This window comes from Netta rufina (genome assembly GCF_964035555.1).
Source record: "Netta rufina genome assembly, chromosome: 17".
Classification (NCBI taxonomy): Eukaryota; Metazoa; Chordata; class Aves; order Anseriformes; family Anatidae; genus Netta; species Netta rufina.
The window spans coordinates 13,758,956-13,780,769 of NC_140141.1; the positions used below are offsets into that span (position 1 = coordinate 13,758,956).

Sequence of the window (21,814 nt, forward strand, 5' to 3'; positions counted from 1 at the left end):
TGAGCCCCCCCAATCCCGCAGCAGGGGCCACGCACCCCAAAGTGCCTTACAGGAGGAGGATGAGGCTGGTTTGGCGCTCCTACAGCTGCAGTGACAAATACAGCCGGCACTTTACCCTCGCTGCCTTCGTGCATTTTTTTCCCCCCCCCCCCGGGGGTGCTCGCTGCCCCGGTGCCGTTTTTACCTGCTGGAGAGGAACCACTTCTTCGAATCCGCCGCTATTTTCAGAATAAGGAAGGGGCCGGAGCCGTTGCGACACTCGCGAGGGGATGTTGGCAGCGCTCAACTTCCAGATTTCTCAGCGCCCGGCACTCCCCGGGATTTCTAACGCAGAGCTGGCCTTGAGATCACGTTACAGGAAAGCCCTTTTTTTTTTTTTTTCCTTTTTTTTTGGGTTTGTTTCGGTCCCCCCCTCGCACACTTGAAGTCGCCTGAGAGGTGGGAGCCTCTGGGAGCATTAATTTGGAAGGAAACATCAGGAGAGCCTGGTGGGCACGAGGCAGGGAGGTGTTGCACAAAGCCGGCCCCGACGCCGCGATTTGAGGCTGAGCCAGCGCCTGCGGTGCCAGAGCCGAGGGGCCGGAGTCTGCCCAAGGCCAGGAGCCCGAGGGCGAGGGAATTGCTTTATTTTGCTGCCAGAGGGCAGGTGGAGCTGGGTGGGAGCCCGAGCCTCGGCTCCAAAACATCCCACGGCCAAACGGCTCCAGGCAGGAGGGAAATCGGTCTCTGTAGGCGAGCGATGTGCGCAGGGAAAGGGCTGGGAGACTGGAAACGGCGACTTGAGAGCATGTTTGGGATTTCGTGCCTCCCCTCTCCTCCATCTCTGCCCTCTCCTGTCTTCATTTCGTGCGCTCTGGGCACATGAAGCCTCTCCTGCTCCTGCCCCGGGGATGGTGCCGAGCAAGAGCCGCGCTCCTGCACCATCGCAGCCAGTCCCGAAACTGGAGCGTTTCAGAGAAAAAATCACCCTGGATGGTGTCGCCTCCGGGGCTGCCAAACCCGGAGAGGCTGCAGGGGAAACAAAGCAGCCCCTGTGCTCCGCTAGGGCTCCTCACCCGTATCCGCAGCTCTTTTTTTCCTCCCCGAAGCCGCACAAAGGCTGCAGGCGTTTGCAGGGTCCCTCTGCACCAAAACAGGGCGCGGGGACGGGGCCAGGCAAGCCAGGGCTCTTGGTGGCTCATGTGGGGCAGGGGAAGGGGGGAAGCTCAGCACAAGTTCTAGCCCCGTTGGTGCATCGCTCCCAGATTGCTTTAATTCGGGGAGGGGGAGGCTCCTCAGCAAAGCTCTGCACGCCTAGAAAATCCTACAGCATCACCAGGCAGCCGCGTTAAAGGCGGCTTTAAACCCAAAAGATGAGGTAGCGGCGCCCGAATCGCCCCAAAATCGGAGCATCTGGAACAGAGGGATGGGAAAGGGATTGCCGTGCCCGGCTCGGGTGCTGTCGGGCCGGGTTGGCACGCGGAGCCGCCTTGCTGGAGGGCGCAGGCGGTGCTGGAAGCTGCCAATTAAACAATCGCAAGGGCTCTGGCCGTAGTTTACACGGAAATGGCTGCGCTTGGATGAGTAACGCGCACCTCGGGCTCGTGACCACCCGGCAGCCCCTTTCCCTCTGCAAAAAAAACTCCGGTGGACGTGACCTGCAGCAGGAGGTGGCTCCGAGGGTTTCACGAGGTTGCTGCTGCTGCTGGCACCCCCCCCCCCCGGGGGCACTTCCACCTCCCCGCTCCTTTCACACGGGCTCGGAGAGGGTTTCCGTCCTTCTAGTAACTTGAGGAAAGAGCTCAGGGCTTGGCAGGCTCCATTCCCTGCCCCCCGCGGGCTTTTGGCACGTTTATGAAAGTCCTGAGGCTTGGCAGCTGCAGCAAGCCCTGGAAATCAGGAGAGGGCTGAGGGCAGGGAGGTGTTTTGGCCGCTCAGGACACCATTTGGCCACAGGGGCAGGGCAGTGCCTTCGCTGTGTGACCAGCACGGCAGCAACCAGGGCTAGCACCTAACCCAACTCGCTAAATCTTAGGTCCTCAGCTCCGTTTTAGGCTTGGGAAACCACTCGGTGCTTGCTGACAGCCATCCCACGGGAGCTGCTGCGCATCCTTGTGCTGGACAGGCTGGGAAGCTCCCCGTGATTTCAGCAGGATTTTATCTCCTCCTTTCCCCCTTTCTTGCCGCGCCGTGCCAGCCCCGGGGCCCAGCAATGCAGGGCAGGTTACCAAACACTGACAGCGCCGTTGCCTCTCGGATCGTTTTTGCATCCAAACCAGTTTTTGGAAAGCTTCCAGAGGAGCTCCAGGGCCAGGGGGAGGCCGAAGCCACCCCCAGGAGCAGCCACCAGCAGCCCAGCCCGTGCCAAAGCGCCACCGAGCTGCCTTCTCCTTCATCTTCTCCGGACCACACGACACTGCCATCGTACGACCCACGCAGTTTTACTCTAACAAGCGTATAAAAACCTTGAAATCCTGACTAACAGGTTTGAGTACAGTATTCCCAATTTTAATTTAAGCTCGTTCGATCTGGACAAACCACAAACCTTCACCAGCACCGACCCCGGGCGGGGGGAGCCGACCGTGCACTCTCCACCTCAGCCTTCAGCAGGATGATTTAAAGCCAACAGGGTTGTTGGGCGCAAAGTGCATTGATTTGAAAGTTCTTCTCACCTGCACAGAAGAGTTCTTCTTGTATAGTAGATTTTCTATATATTGTTTCTGTATGTACTGTACAAGTAACTTATTCTTGAATAATGCAAATTTACCATAATATAAAAAAAAAAAAAAATCTGCTCCTAATAAACTGTTTTTAGAACTCGTTTCTCACTTTTGGTATTTCGTCTGATTCCCTGTAGGATCCCGGGTACTATTTGAATAGCTACTAAAAGACAGAAACCTCCCTTAGAAACTCACTCAAGGAGTCTTGCTCCAAGTCACCGCCGCTGCTTGTGATGTTCTTGTGCCCCCTGCTGCCCACCTGCATTTTTCACTTGCATGGATTCTCTCCATTTTACTGCACCGTTCATTTTAAGGGAATAGGACAGAAGTTACTCAGTGTTAATCTCCCCCCGGGTGTTTTGTGCCAAGCCGCGGTGCGATGCGTTACCTGCCGTCCACGTAGGCTCACGCACACACCAGTTTCCTTGACCTGCCTCTGAAACGCAGCGATGTTATAATCCATTTAATCAGCATCATCTGGTGGTGGTTAGCCATTTTAGGACGTGTGCGCCCTACAAGAGTCGGGAAGACCACAGCATTTCCCAAGCCGTGATGGTTACCCTGCCTGTTGCCGAAGGATGTGGTAGTCAGCTGCTTTCTCCTATCACTCTCCCCATCTTTTTTTACACCATTTTGTGAAGTGATGCTTACCCCGATTTCTTCCTTTGGCTCCCAGCAGCACCACTGGCTTACACAGCTTTATTTTAAACACCAAGGCCCAGCCAGGACACCTTCTGTACACCAACCACAACAGTGTAAAGTGTAAAGCCGTTAGGGAATGGGTCCGAATGCAAGAAATTCTTTAAAACCTGTATCAAAGTCTGCTCCTGAAGCCTTCACTTTATTAGTAACAGCCCTACGAGTCTACCACGACTGACTTGGTTTCATAGCGGGAGGTGTGAGGGGGGCACACACACAACACAGCAGCAGCACACGACAGAAACACATGGCGAAGCTTACCTGATGCTAAATAAAAACAGCTTTTGATCCAAAGGGGAACGAATGGAGAAAACATTAAAGAGAGAGACTGGTAAAACAAGACACAAACGATAAGTAGGTCAGTTTTTAAAACTTTTTTTATTTTTTAATTTTTTTTTTAAGTTTTTATTTTATATTATCTACAAAGTAAAAGTTTTCTTAACTTAAAAGTTACATCACTGTCTCACGATAGTGATTATCTCATCAAACGTGATTTATAAATAATAATTCATCAGTTTGACGATTAGAATTTTTTTTTTTTTTTACTGAACCTGTTTCAAGTTTAGTTAGAAGTAAAAGGGATCTCCAAGTCTTGATTTTTAGTGATAATAGCAGCAAGAATCACTCTTGTTACTTCTTTTGCTAGCTGATGAGTTCATAACTTTGAAGGGTCATTAAAAAATAAATAACTTCCAGTTTTCAGCAAGCAGAGTTGGGGCACTTGCAGGACTCAGATACAGTGCATGGAATTATGGAATAGCCCACAAGTTCCTAAATGCCTCTACTCAGTCCAAATCTCTCCCACTGCAAGATGAACTGTTAGCATTCCTAGTGGATGTTACAAGAAATCAATTTTTTTTTTTTTTTAAACAAAATAAAATGAAATTCTAGTTTTCTGTGCTTCCAGTTGGCAGAAGCAGTAGAAGGAGGGTATTTGGCCTACAAAAGGTATCCAGCCTTTCAGTTATTCCAGATGAGCCTTACAACTGCTGTTGGTGGTGGGCTTGTACTGTAAAAAAAAAGTTCAAATGTAAATAATAAATTGGCAAGCCACACAACAGTTTGCTAGTAAAGTGGTCACAGGACAACTACTGAGCTGAACTTTTTTTTTTATTATTTTTTATTTTTATTTTTTTTAAGAACAAAACAATACTCTGCATATCAAGATGTCCTTTGGATATTTATTTTTTTTTCCTACCTAAACCCTCAGAAAGCATCTTTGTTCTGCTCACACATTCCCCAAGAAACAAAATCAGGTATCTAGTTCACTAGAAAAGTTTAGAGGCTGTTTGAAAACAAATAATAACAAAGAAACCTAGGTAACGTTTTAAATTTAAAGTGGAAAGAAGTCACACAGCATCTACTTTTCCCCCAAAGTAAAGCTGCAGAATGTTACTCTGAATTAAAGAATAGACTTCAATTGTCATTTTACTTCGGTCATTAGAAGTCTAACAGCACTACCCCCGAGCAACATTGTCACTCCTATCCTCAAGGCAAATCGCTATAAATTTAATAAACCCCCAGATCGTTATGAACAGGCTACACAGACAGTCCATCCCCCAAGGCAAAACCACGGCAAAACCTGGAAGAATACAGTCCCACAGCGCCAGTGCCTGCATCGTTATCCATTTCTGTACTCAAGCTACAGAGAAACGAGGTCTTTGCTAAATTAGCTAAATCTCGCATGCTTACCTAGGCATTTGGGCTGGCAAAGTATAAATGCTAAATGCAGAAATAGCCTGCCTTCAGCAGCCTGCCACTCTAAAAGGACATCTTCAGCTTTTTTTTTTTTTAATTTTTTTATTTTTTTAAAGTTTGTTTGTTTGTTCTTTTCCCCAAATCTGGTTTGTAACAGTCCTCCTCACTACTGTGACCTGGCTCAGTTAAGGTGCAGGTCTCCCGGGCACACACTCCTCACCTGAAGGGTGCGTCATATAGGGGAAATGTGTTGTTGTCGAGACTGGAATGGGCTGTAGTGCACTTTGAGCGATGGCGGCTTGGGGACCACCAGGTGGCTGTGTCGTCATTAGCATCATTGGAGCATGGGCAGTTGGGTGAGAAGGAACCATTCCTGACTGTACATGAGCCTGAAACAAAGAGCTCTTTAGTATAATGGTCACAAGGAGGCATCACTCCTGGCCACATGACTATCAAGTTTTCTCCAGCTGTACCAGTAAATCCAGAGATTTACTCCATTTTAACTAGATTAGCTACAGGGATTAAGTCAGAGATCTTAACACAAAAATAACAGCTAAAAAAAAAAAAACAGGGCTCAAATCCTCACTGCTGGCTCTGAGTAACATTCTCAATTTTAGCAATTTGGACAGTGCACACTGGGAGAGACCAACAGCGTTAAACTGTGGGATATTTAAAAAAAAAAAAAAAACTCAGCAACAAATCTTCAAAAACATTATTGTTAGTAACCTAGATCAAAGCACTTCCTATGCAGAGAATGCACCGGGTACGGATCTGAACTTCACACGCACTAGAGGTCTGGCATCCCATCCTCAGCTTCTCATTACACAACTCCACATTCTTTCATGGCTCCCTGCCCTAGAAACCACTCTCCAGTGACCTGTGCCTGCACTATCTTTCATCTAAGCAGTCATTCTAAGATGAGTGATTTCATCCCTTTATACTGTTAGGTCAGCTTTGTTCTGTTTCCAGTTAAGCTCATCACAGTTAAGGTCCTTGTGTAATCTAAGCAATCATAGTTAAGTCTCAGCAGAAAAAAGGAGATTAATCTTCGTTATGGCTGATCACCTTCTGGCAAACAAGTTCAGTAACTTGTCAGTTGGCTTCTTTTGCTCAGAGTGGTTCGGAACTCTAGAGATTGTCAATTGTTTTAAAAATCTGGTAAGCACTAGTTTCGTAAAAGCACAACACGTGAAGGAACTCCTAGAGCTTTCGGTCAGTTTGTCTTGGAAAAAAAATGTATTTGCATCTAAGGTTTGCTTTGTCCTTCTACCATACCCCATGAACAGGGCACTACGGTGCAATAATCGCAGCCTCACAAGTTTCACAGGCCAGTAAAGACAAATAGCAGGTAGTGGCTAGAATTTTATTTCTTAAAGACAAAAGGGTTATTTGACTCATCACAGACATTTCTCAAACTCTTTATCAGACTTACACTCTATTAATAGCACTCGAGAAGCCTTTAAAGGCAGGAACTGCAATTCAAATCTCACTCTTGCTCTAAAAAAGGCTTAGAAGATAAGGCTGTGAAACAAAAATATCTTTCAGGATCAGCACCATTTTTACGTTGACAAACATGCTATTATAGCAGCCATAACTATAAAGCAGCTATTCATATAGCAGTTGTATTCAGTACAGACACAAACTGGATAAAAATTTCTGCTGTGGCTCGAACGCTTTACAAATTGGAAGCTGACAGTACTTTGCAATGAATTTTCAAGTACTGTTTCTCAAGTGAGAGATCTCTAACAGCTCGATTCATCTGATAACCTAAAGGGAAATTCAACTGATCCCCTGTGTTAGCCGAACTGAAATTCCTACTACATATTTCACAATGGTGCTCGGCAGTTGGAAATGGCACTACTGAGAAGCTATTAAATCCAGTGATTAGTTTCCCCACCATGGAATAATTACACTCATTTAAAACTTCTTACAGAACTGTAGTTATTCCTTCATTAGAAAATTTTGAGGGAACTACTTCATTTCAAAAAGTCAGTCTGGTACAAATATTGTGGATTATGGATTGTAGTTTTCATCCTAAAAAATTACAGCAGAAAAGACTGCGTAAGTCAAAAATTAAGGATAAAGCAGGCTTTGCCTGTGATTGCTAAAAATCCTGACTAAGCAGTCAGTTCTGACTAAAAGTTGCATCTGATTTCCTTTAGCAAGGTTTGCTGATGAAGTGCTTGGCACACGGAAGGAAGACAACGGCCGCATCTACAGCGCAGGCACGGGCCTGGCCACAGTGTGTACAGCACAGTTCTTCTACAGGTTTACCTTCAAGTTGACTTTGAAACAAGCCTGTTTCACGTTTCAAGGCACAGCACTGAACATGCCACTCGCCCACAAGCTTCCAAGACCCTTCTAAAGGGCTACGTGCGGTATTTCGAGGCATCTTGAGAAGCTCTACAAACTGGGCATTCGCACCAGTGCCATCATGCCAGAGCAGAGCAATAGCTCGTTTAAGCAGAGAATCTTGCTTCTGGCAGAAACCAGAGCCTGGGAGGATGTGGCAAGGTGCTACAATAGCAGTAGTCAAGTTTGGACATCCTCTATATCCTCCCACAGTATAAAAGCAGAGAAATTAAAAGCCTACTGGAATTAAAAAGCTAAAAACTCAACATCAGTAAAAACAATTCTTAAAACAGCTACTAATTAGTTTGCTTAACTGGCCGTGCCAGGAACCAAAACAAAGGTTTTACCAGAATTCAGTAAGGGACTGCACACCTATCAGACTAACCTCCCTACCCACAGTTAGTCTTGCTATCCCAAACTACTGTTAGCCTGTATGAGAAGGCAGAAGCCAGATACCAAGTACTTGTCTGAAGATGCAATTGTGCAGGCAAATTACTGATGAACTGTCCGCTCCTTGACAAAGCTCACTAAATCCATGAGATTTAGTAAACATCAGAAAATCTTTGTAACGCTGCTTTACGCGGAGCTCTTGATTAATCAGTCATGTGCTTCCCTTCCCAAAATCCTTTTTTTTTTTTTTTTTCAGTGAGTTGACCACAAGAGAGCAGTTAAGAGAAATGGGTTTCTGATCCTGAAGCAAAGACTGTAGTTAAGTTGCCCGACAATCATTGGGGTTCTCCTGCAATACATTTAGAGCCACACAGACACACACACACACGGTTTTCTCTTTCAGCAAGGATTGTCTTGCAATCATCTGAACTGAATCTCACCTATCTCCCATCGCAGTGCAGCCTTATTACTACCCAGTAATCCTTCGGAATATCCTTTACTGAATGTACTTGTATAAATTTGGCTACAACGCCGAGCCTACCACTGCCACCAAAAGCAGCAGTTCAGCTTTCTTCCACTCAGTTCTCGCCTCTGACCCTCCTGCGTGCCAGCTCTTCCTGTGATCATGCAGTGAACCCGAGTAGTGAACTGATTTGACTGAGAAGCAGCCTAAAATAGGGGTTGGGGGGGGGGACACGCTTCAGTTGAATCACGTCCCCAGTCTGGTTTGCTGCATGGCCAAACAGTCCTGTGAGCAGAATGGTGGGGCAGGACAAGAATGGGAGTCGGAACTGGGAAGAGAGCTCAACTTCTTTCGGTAGCAGTGCCAGCTTAAGATGTCTTCATTAAACTACAGTTGTAGATGCACTGGGTGTTGGAAGCTGAGGTCCAAATATCTTGTAAAATTCTAAAAGAAAGGCAATGTACAGACAGAAACCTAAAGTAACACAACAGGTAGGTTTGTGCTGAGAGGTGACAGAATGGAAATCACTTCAGCAGGCCCAACTGTCCTATCTTTGTGGCATTAAGACATTTAGTCTTGAAGGTTGTTAAACTGTGTTTACCTGGGGGACATGGGCCATGTGTGGCGGATTGGTATATGCAGGTTGAACATGGGAGGGATGAATGGTGAAGACTGTTTGTTGTGCTGTAGGAAAACTATTTTGTGGAGACTGCGTATTGGAGCCTGGCGTCATGGAAGGTGGGGTTGGAGCTAGACCTGCGTGGTAAATTGCCGACTGCTGTTGTGGGTTTGCCAGGTGGAGTGCCTGAGCAGCCTGGTGCTGATGATGCTGCAAAAAAAGATAGTACATCAGTGAGGTTTATGTTATGGCCTAGAAGTGAGACATTTATTATGGAAATTAGTCTAAGAAAGGCTTGAAAAACTCCTGATATTCAATCTTTTAACTACGGTCACATGAAAACTCACTGCAATTCCTCCAGGCTCATTGTCTCCTTGCACACTAGAGAGTCATGTGAGCAGGAGCCTGGAAAATGGATGTGTTGACCAGAACCGTGTCTGCCAGGTAAAAACAAGGAGACCCTGAAGCCTGGAAGCTGGATGTACTTCACAGCTGCACTTAGAGCAGCCCAAAGTCATTACCAGTAGGTAGCTATGGCAGGCAGCATTATCACAAGTACTGCTTTGTTTTCAGCTGCCTGCCTTTGAGGAAATACACATCAAAACTTCTCAGCGTTATTCTGCTACTTCTAATTCTGACCCCACTCACGTTAAACTGTGACAAAGTTGTAAGCGTTTCTTAATTGTAACGTGAAAACAAGCTGTACCTCAACCCCCATGAAGAGGGAGAAACGGATGGTTACACTCAAATGTTGGCCTTTACTAAGGAAAAGGGACTGCCACAAGTTTTCTTCCTAGCTTATCTCACAAATTATGCTATGGGTCTACATTTGAGTCCTGGCCATTGCAAGCAGAGAGGAACGAGATGGTATCTCTCTGCTTCCTGCCTTCTAGAAAATATGGGAATCTGGACAATTCCTGCATGAGATTCATCACATGCAGGTGGTCTGGGCAGCTGCTCCCTTCGTTTTTCCTCTCAAGAAATCAATAGATCGATGCAAAGTAACAGACTGATGAGATACCTTCCAGTAGGGTGTGTTAAGTACAATTTAAAGACATTCACTCCATTAAGCTGTTACCTGCACGGGGCTAGGAGCAGGGTGGCTTCCAGCATGTTGGCTTTGCTGCTGGCCAGTTGGTGTGGCAGAAGGCTGAGGATGCGGAGGATGCGGATGCAGGGTAGCATTAGGGTGGGCATACTGCTGAGCAAGTGAGCCAGTGGAAACTAGGATGAAAAAGAAGAATATTTAACAACAGGTACAAAATATACACCTCATCAAGTCACCATCTGCACTTGAAGATTGCACTATACCTCTATCACACTGCAAGAATATTCCCTCCCCCTTCTAAAAAAAAAAGTTATCTTGCAAATAGCTGAGTATCTTACCTTGTGTTCATGTAGTTTGATTTTGCAGGGAAGTCTATAAATAACCATAATTAGACAGTTCATCTTCCCTAGTTTGACAATGCAACAGATACTACATATAAGAAAGTGGTTTGTGGTTTGTTTTTGTTTGTTTTTTTCAGATAGGCCAGTTTGAAATATCAATTTTATAATTTCCATACAATTTAGTGTTTTTTTGTTTTTTTGTTTTTTTTTTTTCCTGGAATATACTTTAAAAAGCTGTTACAAGCCATTTTTATTTCCACCATCCAAAAAATTATTTGGCCTTATACCTGGCTAACCTCACCATGCTACTCTTCTGGAAATTGCTCACAGTACAGTCCATGTAAGGTACACGCATTGCATGTATACTAAAGAGCTACAGGGACACACAGAACATACATAACAGCTGAGAAAACGAGACTCCTGGAGGATCAAATTTTTGTGGAAGCCAGTATTTTGTACTAAAATATCGTATCTTTCCCCTCGAGGCCAATTACAGTACTTTTCTGGATCACCACCATTCTGTGAGCTTCTCAACACTGCCGTGAAATTCTTAATTCCTTGAAACAGTAGCGAATAAGGTATGAAATTCCATAAAAGGGAAAAAATATAAAACTCACACAAGTGAAAAACCATCTGTTGCTATAGCCGTACCAGTCTCCAACAACAAACCAGTATCAACAAGCCCCTGTCTGAGGAGTCCTGCCCAGTTTTGCTTCAAAACAGGCCACGCTGAATTACACCACCCCACTTCTTTTTTAAAAAAAATAAATCTGAAGGAATCTAAAAAGGTATGAGAAGCCATAAGAACAGCAAGACTTCCTGTAAACACAAAGCATGCAACTGGAAAGCAAGACCCTGAAAACAAATGAAAATGCACTGCCTATCCCCTCCATCACTTTTAGATCTTGTGCAACAAGTCTGCACGGACAACGTGCACTGTTCCTCCCAGCACTGCAGCTCAGAACGAGGATAGCTTTGCTGACCATTGACAGACAAATAATCAAAGCAAACTATCAACCTGCTCCTGAGCCTGTTCCCTGCATGTGCTCCTTAGTTATCTTGTACCTTTTTGTCTTTCTGAGCACAGTTAATCACTGCTCACTGCGGGGTTACAGCTTCTTTCATGGGGTTTGTAGTACGTGAGGATTTGAGGGCTGATGAAGCACCTTTCTGCAGCATACTTTTAGGAGTGCTTTTGTTTGCAAGGTAGACTGTTTTGGTAGCATTTTCTTCCTTTAGTAAATAAACTCTAAAGGCAGGGCACAGGGAGTAACTTCATGTGCCAATCTTATGTTGCATCCACCCTGCCTGCATGTTCCTGGGTAGGGAGATGTGGTGCCTCACGTTTGCAGCTCGTTGCTGCAGCTTCTGAAGAGCTTCACTGTGCTGGGTTCTACACTCATGAATACACAGAGACTGCCTGAACATATATAAAGGATGAAAGACAAAACGGGTGGAGAAAACGCACAAAAACGTAGCTGCATCTGAAAACACAAAGCTGTGGATCAAAAGCAAGTCTCAGCAACCACGCTGTGCCTTGGCACACCACCATCCCGTGCAAATACTTGCTTTCCTCCAGTTTGGCTTGCTATAAAGCTTACAAATACTACTGCTGAAATAATCAAACTCACTCGGAAGTATGCACCCAGTATCTTTTTTGCCTAATTGAGATTTTTCTCCTGTGTACACGTCATTATGAAGGTTTCTCCTTTTTAAAATAACTGCTTACCACATTTATCTTAATCCCACCCAGCTGTCTTGAAAGCTCTACTAAATCGTCGCTGAGCCAATAATGTACCAGCGATGTGCACGACAGCTTCAGGCCATTAATGCAGATGAATTTCATACACATTTGTAACCCTAAATTCTTGCACAGTCGTGTACTTATGCATGATTGTACTCATACATTATCAGCATTTCTGATTCAGGGAGGTTTCTGGAAACACCTCCACGTTTTCAATGGGCACTAGCAGAACTCTGCACCTTCTGCCACAAAGATCACTTTGTGACGCTTCCAAATGCGAGAAAAGTCATTGTTTTTCATATCACTACTAAAATTTATTTTGCAGCAGCATATGCACCACGTTCGTATTTTATACAGCTTCCAAACATCGCTCCTCTTACTAAGACTACATGAAAATGATCAACAGAGACACCAATGGCTTTTACAGAATGCAGTTTACTGTTTCCTACAGTAAGAAAATTTCTTAACCTCATTATTATTCAACACTGAAGAAGGCCAGAAGTTATTATCTCTGTCCAAGTAATAGAAATAAATGCAGAGAGGGATTCACTTGTTTGCCAAAGGGCACACTACCAGAAATCTGCCTTCCTCAGCTCTCGTTCCGCTGCCTCAGCCACAGAGTTGGCATGCCTGACTATAAATTGCCTTCAACCCCATTCAAGAGGTTTTCAAGTGTATGCGAAAATTAATTTCAAGTCATAAGATATTCGAGGCTTCCCACATCCTGCCACACTACTTGTTAAGAGCCCCAGAATGATGTGGTACTCCCTGAAACCATTACTGCAATTCATCCTTCATTTCTTTATAGCCCAGAGAATAATAAACCAAGTTACTCCGAAGCAGATACATTATACAATGAAACTTCACAAGGAAGAATTTCACGCTCAGGAAGCAAGTCAAACCGAGGAATGGTACCCCAAAGAACAGGGGAGGGGGTAAAGTGCCATAGCAGCAGCTTCCATAACCTTCTAATGTCTTCTATCCGTAAGTTTTGCACACTGAAGTTCAGAATTCATTCCTCTAGTTCCTCCTCCTCTGCCCCATTTTGTCTTTAGAAATGACTCCCCAATTAATATCCTCTCCAAATTCAGTTAAATCAAGTTCAGATGATGCTGCAAATTAAGTTTTAATAGTAATAATAAAAGTACATTTCCAAAAAAAAGGTATTTGGACCCTTATCTACATCCTGGACAGATCCTGTGTACAAATCAAGAGCGATTCAGGAAGAGCAGCAGCACGTCTGAAACAGGTGCCCAGATCTATCTTAGCTGAAAACCAGAGTTCGACTTTAGAAAAACAGAAGGATTTCCATGTTTAGCTGCTGCAATTAATAGTTCACAACAAATCAGTGCAATCTATGAGCGACTTAGTAAGCCTGTGAAAGAAGCCTTGCAAAACAGTCATGAGAAATTCACCTTCAAAGCCGTAACTAAAACATTTTTACTGCAACAATTTTCAAGATTTTTTCCATCAAAACAGCTCGCTATGTGTATCAAATACCGAATGACATGAAAGGAGGGGGGGGAAAATAATGAATAAAATCACAAATTATCCAACATCTCCCGCAGTGTCAGCACTGTGGAGATTTCCCAAATGGCCATCTTTTAACCAAGAAAGCACCGAGAAAGCTCTAGGAGAGGACAACTCAGTTCTGCGTAGCTCCTTGCTGTAGGGAAGCCCAGCTCATTCCAGCAGAATTACACTGCTTTGCACCCATCAAGCTGGAAGTTCGTCTCCCCAAGAAATACTCCCTGAGCCAACCCGTTTCACTTCGTCTTTTTGATCAAGTCGTCTCCTGACATGAGATATTTAACTGAACTAACCTTGGGAGGGGACCCGGTGAAGGTAAAGTCATTCAGTAATGAAGTGAGCAAAAATATCAGATGCATTGAATTAATGAGTTCAGCTCTACAAAACATGCAGCCTACGTTTCTGAGAGGCAAACAAAAAAAGAAGTCAGCTATCACACCCAGCAAAAGAGCTGAAATTAAGAGGTCAGAACAGCAGAAATCAAGCAGAGCTCCCAGCTGCGAGGGTATATACAGAAACCATATCGTGTAATTTCTTATTTCCCTGGTAGGAATCTCAATGCTGCCAATGGTGGTCATCGTTGGTCATCATCCAAAGATGCACTTGAAGAGCCTATTTCCAAGAACTGACCAGTGAACAAAATTCAAAACTATTGCCAGACCCAGTAAGATGGTGAGGATAACTACATTTAAAAGACCTGAATGGTAGGAAGCAAAGAAATAGCAATGTTTCTTTCATAATATAAAACATTTACAGAAGGCATTTTACACAGGTAGAGCGGACTTCACTCCAAAGATTATCCACTGAAGGAACGAGCTTCTTACAGTTATTTCAGTGCACCAAACCAAGATGCATGAAAACAGTACAGGTCAGCATCCCACAGCACTAGTTCACATAAAACCAGCTCTGTACCAGAAATACACAGGAAGTCTTTTCCAGACGAGATTTTTGGAGAACAAATGGTATTTCTCACACCCCTCTTCCATCAGTTAGCTCAAAAAACCCTCAAACCCACAACCAGAAGAGTGCCTGGCACAGGTTGCAGGGACTTGCAGATGGCCCCAAGTCTCACTGCAGGACAGGAGCAAGCCTGAGATCGCTGTGCTCCTTTCCCCACGTCCTGGCTGACATCTACAGCTCATCCTGCAGCCCCCAGAGCCTGACTGCCCCCACAGGCTCCCCAGAGGGCTCTGATGAACACCAGAGGCAGGATTTCTGATGCTGGGGAGGAAGCGCCCGGTGCCACACACCTGCAAGGGGCCCTCTGTCCGGTCACTTGTCGAAATAGTGACCAAGTACAGGGCTCTCTGCACGCCTCCAGTGACACCGCAGTAACTCCACGGGAAGCTTCCTTCACCCTCGCTGCAGCTCAGGTTAATTCCTCCCAGGGGCTCAGCACTTGAGCCACAGCTTTTTAAAGTGATGAGGCACAAGACACCGCTCCTTTTTAGGAAGTTCATTAACTCACAAAGTCTTCAAATCCCATTTGGAACTCCCATGGGAGTTCAGCGAGGTTTTAAGCAAAAGTTGTCCGCACATAGCACTCATTTCTGGTTGCAGATGAAGAGACTGGGTAGTAATGATAAAGATTCCTCAGCACACAAAATAGCGTTTAAAAAGAAAATTGACACAAATCAGTTTCCTGTGGTACTTTAAAACCGTTCAGCTTCACCTCCCCCCTCTAGTGAAAGGAACTTTCCTGCATTTTCTACATGCTGGTTTGGTGCAAGGAAACTTGTTCCCTCAACACGTCCCATTCCTTTAACATCTGTTCTTTAGATAGTGCTTTTGCTGTACAATCAAAATTAGTACAAAAAACCCAACTCACTGGCAAAGTAGAAAGAAGGGCCTGTCTCCTTGCTGTATGGTATTTTGGGACATGCTGAATTTGGGAAATAGAAAGGTAAATTAGCCTCTTGCCGTGTGCATGCTTCCCGTCTTCTGGAAAGGTCAGCGTCTTTTTTTTCTTTCCTTTTTTTTTTTTTTTTTTAATATATCGTAGAATCATGCAGATATTTTTATTTACTTAGTTGATATTAGGGTTGGATATTTAGTTTTTACAACTGAGCGGAGATGAAACAATACAAGTCTCAGGTAAGCCTTCCTTCTAAACTCTGATACTGAGGTCTTCAGCTCTTAATTTAGTATTAACATGAAAATAAACTTTATGTCAATTCACCATCTATTACAATGCACTGTAACAAGAAGGTTAAAACGTAATTACATTAAACAAAAAATCGCCCCCCTTGCTTTTTCAACTGTGTCACTGTCATTCTTAACAGTTCCAAGACACCTTTGGTGACTGGTTCACTCTTAGTCCCTGGAGAATCCTTTGAGGTTTATATTATATCCACCATTGTACTATCAGGGTAATAGAATTTACTCTACTGCTGAGACAGAAACCAGATAAAGTTAGAGACAATACCAGACCAGTAAAACATGTGCAGAAGGGGAAAAAGGAAGGGAGAACGGGGACAGGAATGAGAGCACAAAAAAACAGGAAATGCATCTGTATAAAACCAAGGCCTGGTTTTACACAAGTTTCTGTTTGGTTTGGTTTTTAAACACAGAAGTAAAGTTTTTCAGAGGGCTCCGGTTATCTAAAAACATAGGCAGTTCAGCAGCTACATGGTAAAGCTAGCAGGCATTAATCGTCACAGGGAAATCTCCACCCTCAGCTTGGATACCCAGGTTTTCTACCAACATCACGGGACACGTTTGTGTCTGTGCCACATAGAAACAAGCAGTGAAACTGCAAACCACGGCCAGCGAACTCGACCAGAGCGATACTCGCGTCATGGATCACGCAGGGCCAGCACTTCCCAGAAAGATGTTACGTTCTGAGCCTACTTCAGCAGGGTGAGGGCAACAACCCGGTGTTAAGGCAGGTGTGTGTGGCAGCTAAAGGTGTGTGTAGCTGCAAAGCTTTCCTTGGTAAGGCCATCTAAAGGGCTCGCATCTCCAGAAGTTACAAGTCAAGGTGCAATAGGCATTAGGTGGAGGGAAGAGAGATGGTTGTCTGAACACCGTCCTTCCCCATCGTGTTCTGAGGGGGGGAAACCAGTGATTTAAACGCTCCTCTGCCGTGCGTTCAGGTGGGTCTGCTGGTGACCAGGCTGTTTAGCTACTCTGCTTCTCTGGAGCTCTCGTCAGCAGTTTGGGAAACAGAAGCAGGCACTGTAATGACTGGCAAAGAAATCCCAGAAGTGCAGAAATATCCCATTAAACAGCATTAGACAAAAAATATTTTTCTTTCGACTGGAAAAGTGCAGATCAACAAGTGTAAGTCACTACACGTATTTGGAATTGAGGTATCTCCTCACGAGACAGAAGGGAAAACAAAACCCAAGCTGTTGGCAGTGAGGGCAGGTCGCTTAGCGGCTCAACGAGCATTTCTCTTCACTGCCAGGCAGTTACTGCTCGCCACAGACATTCACTTATCCCAAACCATTAAGGAAGATGGAGTTCCAGATCTCCTGAGAAAACGCTTCACACCTTCAGAATACCTCATAAGCAGTGCCCCCCAACCCCCGCGTCTCAGTGCGGTTGTCCTTGTAGACATCTTCTTTCTACCACACACACAGGAAAAAAATTGAGTGAATTTTGCAAGAATTATCTCAGAGGAAGCACCGGTACCTTGAAGGACAAAAGGACACTGTAACCCACTGAATCCTGATATGAACAGGGGGAGGGAAGTCAAAGAATAAAAATAAAAATAGATCAGATTGCTATTTTAAAGAGCCAAAGGGAAATCTGAGAACTTGCTTGAGCCAATGCTCCAGAAATCAAAAGCAGCAGCGGTTGTTATAGGAAGTTATTCTGGATTTTCAAACTGCTTTAACAAGAGGACCAGATTAGATTCAGAATCAGCATGTGTTGGTATATTTAGTTCAGAGATACCATGGATAAACTTAAGATTCCCAAAATACCGAACGTAAGTTGTGAACACTCCCTTGTATTACCATTCAGAACTACCTGTCACTTGGTCAGATGGGAACAAATCGAGCACGTTGCTCATCATTTACTACATAAGCAGCATTTATCTATCACCTTCGGCAAGTCTACATTTTTTTCCAAGCAGTCACATACTGATAAACAGAAGCTGAAGTTAGTATCTTCTAGATGGTCACATTTTAAGGAGAAAATCAGCCTAGGCAAGGTCTTCAAGTATTCAGCACATGAAAGCCTTGCAAAAAACTGGGAATTGAGACAGCAATACTCTACATCAGAAGTCATTTCACGTGTAGCCAACTGTAAACTTTGTAGGTTAAGAGTGCATTTGAGCCAATTCATGGTCACTAGGCAATACACATATTCACACACGGCAAGAACATACTCTTAAAAAAAAGTGTCTCATATGGAGTTCATGATCCTACTGGGTTGAGTAGTTTCTATAACCAAGAATTTCAAGCACTTGATCATTACTGGGAAGGTGGGAGAACATTTAGAAGAGCCACCAAGTAGCTGTTTGAAAGAACACAGAAGGACATGCAATTTCCGTAAATTAGGTAGGTGCTCTTGGAAAAGTAACCTTTAAATTACATGGAAGGAAATACGAAGGAGTTCTCAAATATTGACCCAGCTTAGTTGTGTGTACCAGTAGGTAGTCACCTACCTACAACAGATAAGCTACAAAACCAACACAAAATGAAAACTAACTGTTGAGTTAGAGTATCAGTGGGGGAAAAAAAAAATGCAGACATCTGATCAAAGCTAAACAAGGGAATGGGCTTACACTTCAATGCTGCAGAACCCAGTGCTTACAGAAGATAAGAATGGTGCACAATGGGAAATCACTAGGAAGTAACAAGCAAACATTTTGAATGAAGTCTCACATATTCTCTCATGTCTAGTTTTATTTTAATCATGATTTGAGAGAAGGGTTTTCACCAATAAAGGTCTGAAAGCCTTTGATCATTCACTTAATCAGAATTCTATTTAATCTAATGAAAAAGCAAACAGAAGATCTGTTTACATGGACACCTCAAGCACAAGAGTTGAAAAGATCAAAGTAATACAATTAGCAAGGACCTGTGAGAGAAGGACTTAACCTCTAAGAGTAACTTCCATTTCAGCTTCATCACAAACGAGCTGAAGCGTTCTTTCTCCAAGCGTCAAAAAAGGCCTCTGTTATTTTTGTCTCTTAACTATGTAACCACACTACTGCAGAGACCTGACAGGATGTTTTCAGATGGGTAAGACACCAACTTGTTTAAATCAAAATTAATTTCACGCTAAACTTTAAAATTTCATTTTTAGCCTTGTTAAGTTTTCGTGACACACCATGGACTTCCATTAAGTAGCAGTGTAAACTAAGCACCGGAAAACATACAAAGATGTCTAAAGGTACAGAAAATCTTTTATTAGAATCTAAGTCAATAATATACGTGACCCAATAAAAGTCTTCCTCAGATGCTGTAACAAGTATTGAAATGCCATGTTTTCAAGAGACCATCTGTCTTTTTGACATTTTATGACAGTTTCCAAGCCTTCTAGCAACCTTGATTCTACCTATTTCAATAGCATGTTTTGCAGTGAGGTTTTTCCTCCGAATTGGGCATTGCTTTATCACACATTTATAATGCTTTAGAAGTTCTTCACATTATAGTTTGTAACAAGGTAACCCACATTTTCAGCATTTCACTGTAAGTGAAATATGCTCGTCTGATAATGCTGGAGACTAATTTTCAAAGTCAAAGCAATACACGAGTTATTTCATAGACTTAATTCTTGACTTACCAAAAAAGAAAGGTAAGCAACACAAGTTTTATTTTGCTCAGACAGAAGTGTTCATACTGTTAATAATGCTAGTAGTATCATAAAGACAGCATTTCACTAGTTGTCAGAACTAAAGTCAAGTTTTGAAACTGAGGTCATAGCCTTGCAGTAAAACCAGTCCTACTTATAAACAAGAAACAATCAAGGGATGTTGTGTCAAGGGCATCAAGAGAACTTGAACAAACTTCTTTCAGCAGATATTCGTTAGCAGCTCCCAGCTTGAAATTTCATCTTGGTCACTGGCATCCTACTGAAATCAGCATACTTGAGTTTTCATTTTAACCAGGTGGCTCAGTTTTCAACGCTTTGCTCATCATCTTATGATATATAAACCACATCTACTGGTGTAATCTGAATGATACCCACATTTGAAGCTCGAGATTAAATATATCCCTGCACAACATAAGAACTTAAAAAGTTACATATAACACAAAACGTTTCCTACCATACATAGCATGCGTCTGTTCATGCGCACCATACTGTGTTGCAGAAGAAGATACTAAACCAGGCTGTGCATGTGTTGGTGGTGCCATCATTCTAGCGTTGCCCTGTATTACAGGGCTATAAACATGAGGATGCTGCATTCAACAGAAATAAGAAAAACAGACAGTTAATTGGAGGCCCATTACAAGAAACTAGTCTAATCTAAACAATAATTGCATATGTAGAAACAGCAATAGCTTGGCCTTATAAAACACAGAGGAAACTAAAGATTTCATACTACAATTATCCCAGTTGTTTCTAAAAACGAAAGGACATTTTCTGCAGTGGGCTAGAAGCTGACAAAAACCACCAGCATATCTAATTCCTGTCATTGTAATATCATAAACTTATGTATGCAACTATATATTTATGCAATTACATATGTGTATTTAAAAGCTCTTGAAGTAAAAGTATAAATAGTTTGTTTTTAGAGAGCATAACTAGGAGATGCCCTGCCCGTGACCTAAAAGGAATTGCCCTAAAAGCTAAAAAGGTAGCAGCAATAACAAATTACAACTTCTAAACTGACTGGAGGATTCGTTACAGGCTTTGAAGCACATTACAATAGCAAACATATGACTGGAGACAATATGGTATTTAGGACTGAGTCACTTAATTACTAGCCATATCACATCCACTAAACAGACTCTTACCTGAGACTGGTAGTGTGGCACATGCTGCACAAGAGGCTGGTTAGGAAACTGCTGGGGACTATACGCAACATATTGTGTTGAATAAGCAGGTGGCGTAGCTACAATTGGAGGGCCTGCAGCTGAGGCAGGATGCATCATGGTGCTCTGATGATGTTGGTCTTGCCGTTGCTGTGGCATATTTGGTACTACAAAGCAAAGAGCATCTCACGTTAGAAACACAGGATGAAGAACGTTAGTCTTCCTGAAAGGTTTTACATTACAACGTCAATGTGACCCAGTAGAACATCCTCACCCCTCGACCTTTAACCACTTAGAGCTCCAGTATTAGAGCTCTGTCAAAACGGAGTTCATAGAAAAAAAAATTAAAAAGATTTTCATCGCTTTCATCACTGCCTTTTTGCCATGTATATGGACACAAACTCAGGCCTGCTTTTTATGTAAAAGGAGGAAGGTGCAGGGAAAAAAAGACTGACAAAAATCAAGAACAGAAGAGAGAGGTTATACCAGGATACCTACATTACTCAAAGTTGATCCTGTCCCCTTCAAAAGGCTTAATTTATCCACTATCAGAACTACTCAGCAACTGCTCCATCAACTGGAAAGCTGAGTCTGTTAAAATTACTTGTGCTCATGGCTGAGGAGAATAGAATAAAGGTCTCCACGCAGCTGCAATATGAGGTATTTGCATCATTTAAGCTCTATGCTATCCCTGAGGATAGCCAAAAACTTTGAGGTTACAGTCAACACCGAAGAGGACAAATCAACTTAGAGGGGGAAAAGGAATAGGAATAATTAGAGGGAGGAGAGGTTAAGAGAGCAGAGCACTGCGGTGTGGGACTACCTGAGCTATCCGGGTAAGAAGACTGCCTGAACTACAGCAGCAAGGCACTCAGAACAGAGGAATTCAGCCTACTAAGCAACATGGCATGATCGTTCAAGGTGAGCTCCAGCTTGCTGCAGTGAGACTGCAACTAATAACTACACTAACTCAAGCACCTGTAAGCTCCACTGCAGTGTGCCATGTTGGCAGACCCCTTAGGGAGAGGAAAAGAGGGAAACGTTGAAGATGTCAGGAAATTCACTCAATAATGATTATGTTTACACTGCAAATCAATAGAAAAAAGTAAATACGGGGCGCAACTTGAATAGGGTAAAGGCACTGAACTTTAACACAAGCAGCTCCTTCAGGCTTATGCTGCACACAAAATGGATTTATGGAGGAAATAATGACATTCAGGAAAGGAATTCAGAACAGGAGAGCCTCACAGAGCAAGCAAGTAGACAGCAATATACTTCTGATTAAAATAATCAGTATTA

The 21,814-nt window shown here is 43.6% G+C and overlaps 1 protein-coding gene across 9 annotated transcripts in view; it reads right to left on the reverse strand.

Annotated features, from left to right (window-relative positions):
- Positions 1-3,732: 3,732 nt before the first annotated feature.
- The window catches only part of ATXN2 (ataxin 2), a 51,057-nt gene continuing 32,975 nt past the window's right edge, over positions 3,733-21,814 (reverse strand). For 5 of the 9 annotated variants that reach the window (XM_084297230.1, XM_084297228.1, XM_084297232.1 and 2 more), the window contains 5 exons: positions 20,498-20,682; positions 19,807-19,939; positions 9,999-10,144; positions 8,903-9,130; positions 3,734-5,485 (listed from right to left, as the gene is read on the reverse strand). In XM_084297230.1, coding sequence (XP_084153356.1) covers positions 5,282-5,485; positions 8,903-9,130; positions 9,999-10,144; positions 19,807-19,939; positions 20,498-20,682 — 896 coding nt within the window. In that variant the 3' untranslated portion in view covers positions 3,734-5,281. Of the gene's footprint in view, positions 5,486-8,902; positions 9,131-9,998; positions 10,145-19,806; positions 19,940-20,497; positions 20,683-21,814 lie in introns of all 9 variants that reach the window. The other 4 variants (XM_084297236.1, XM_084297229.1, XM_084297233.1 and 1 more) reach the window with 2 other exon arrangements.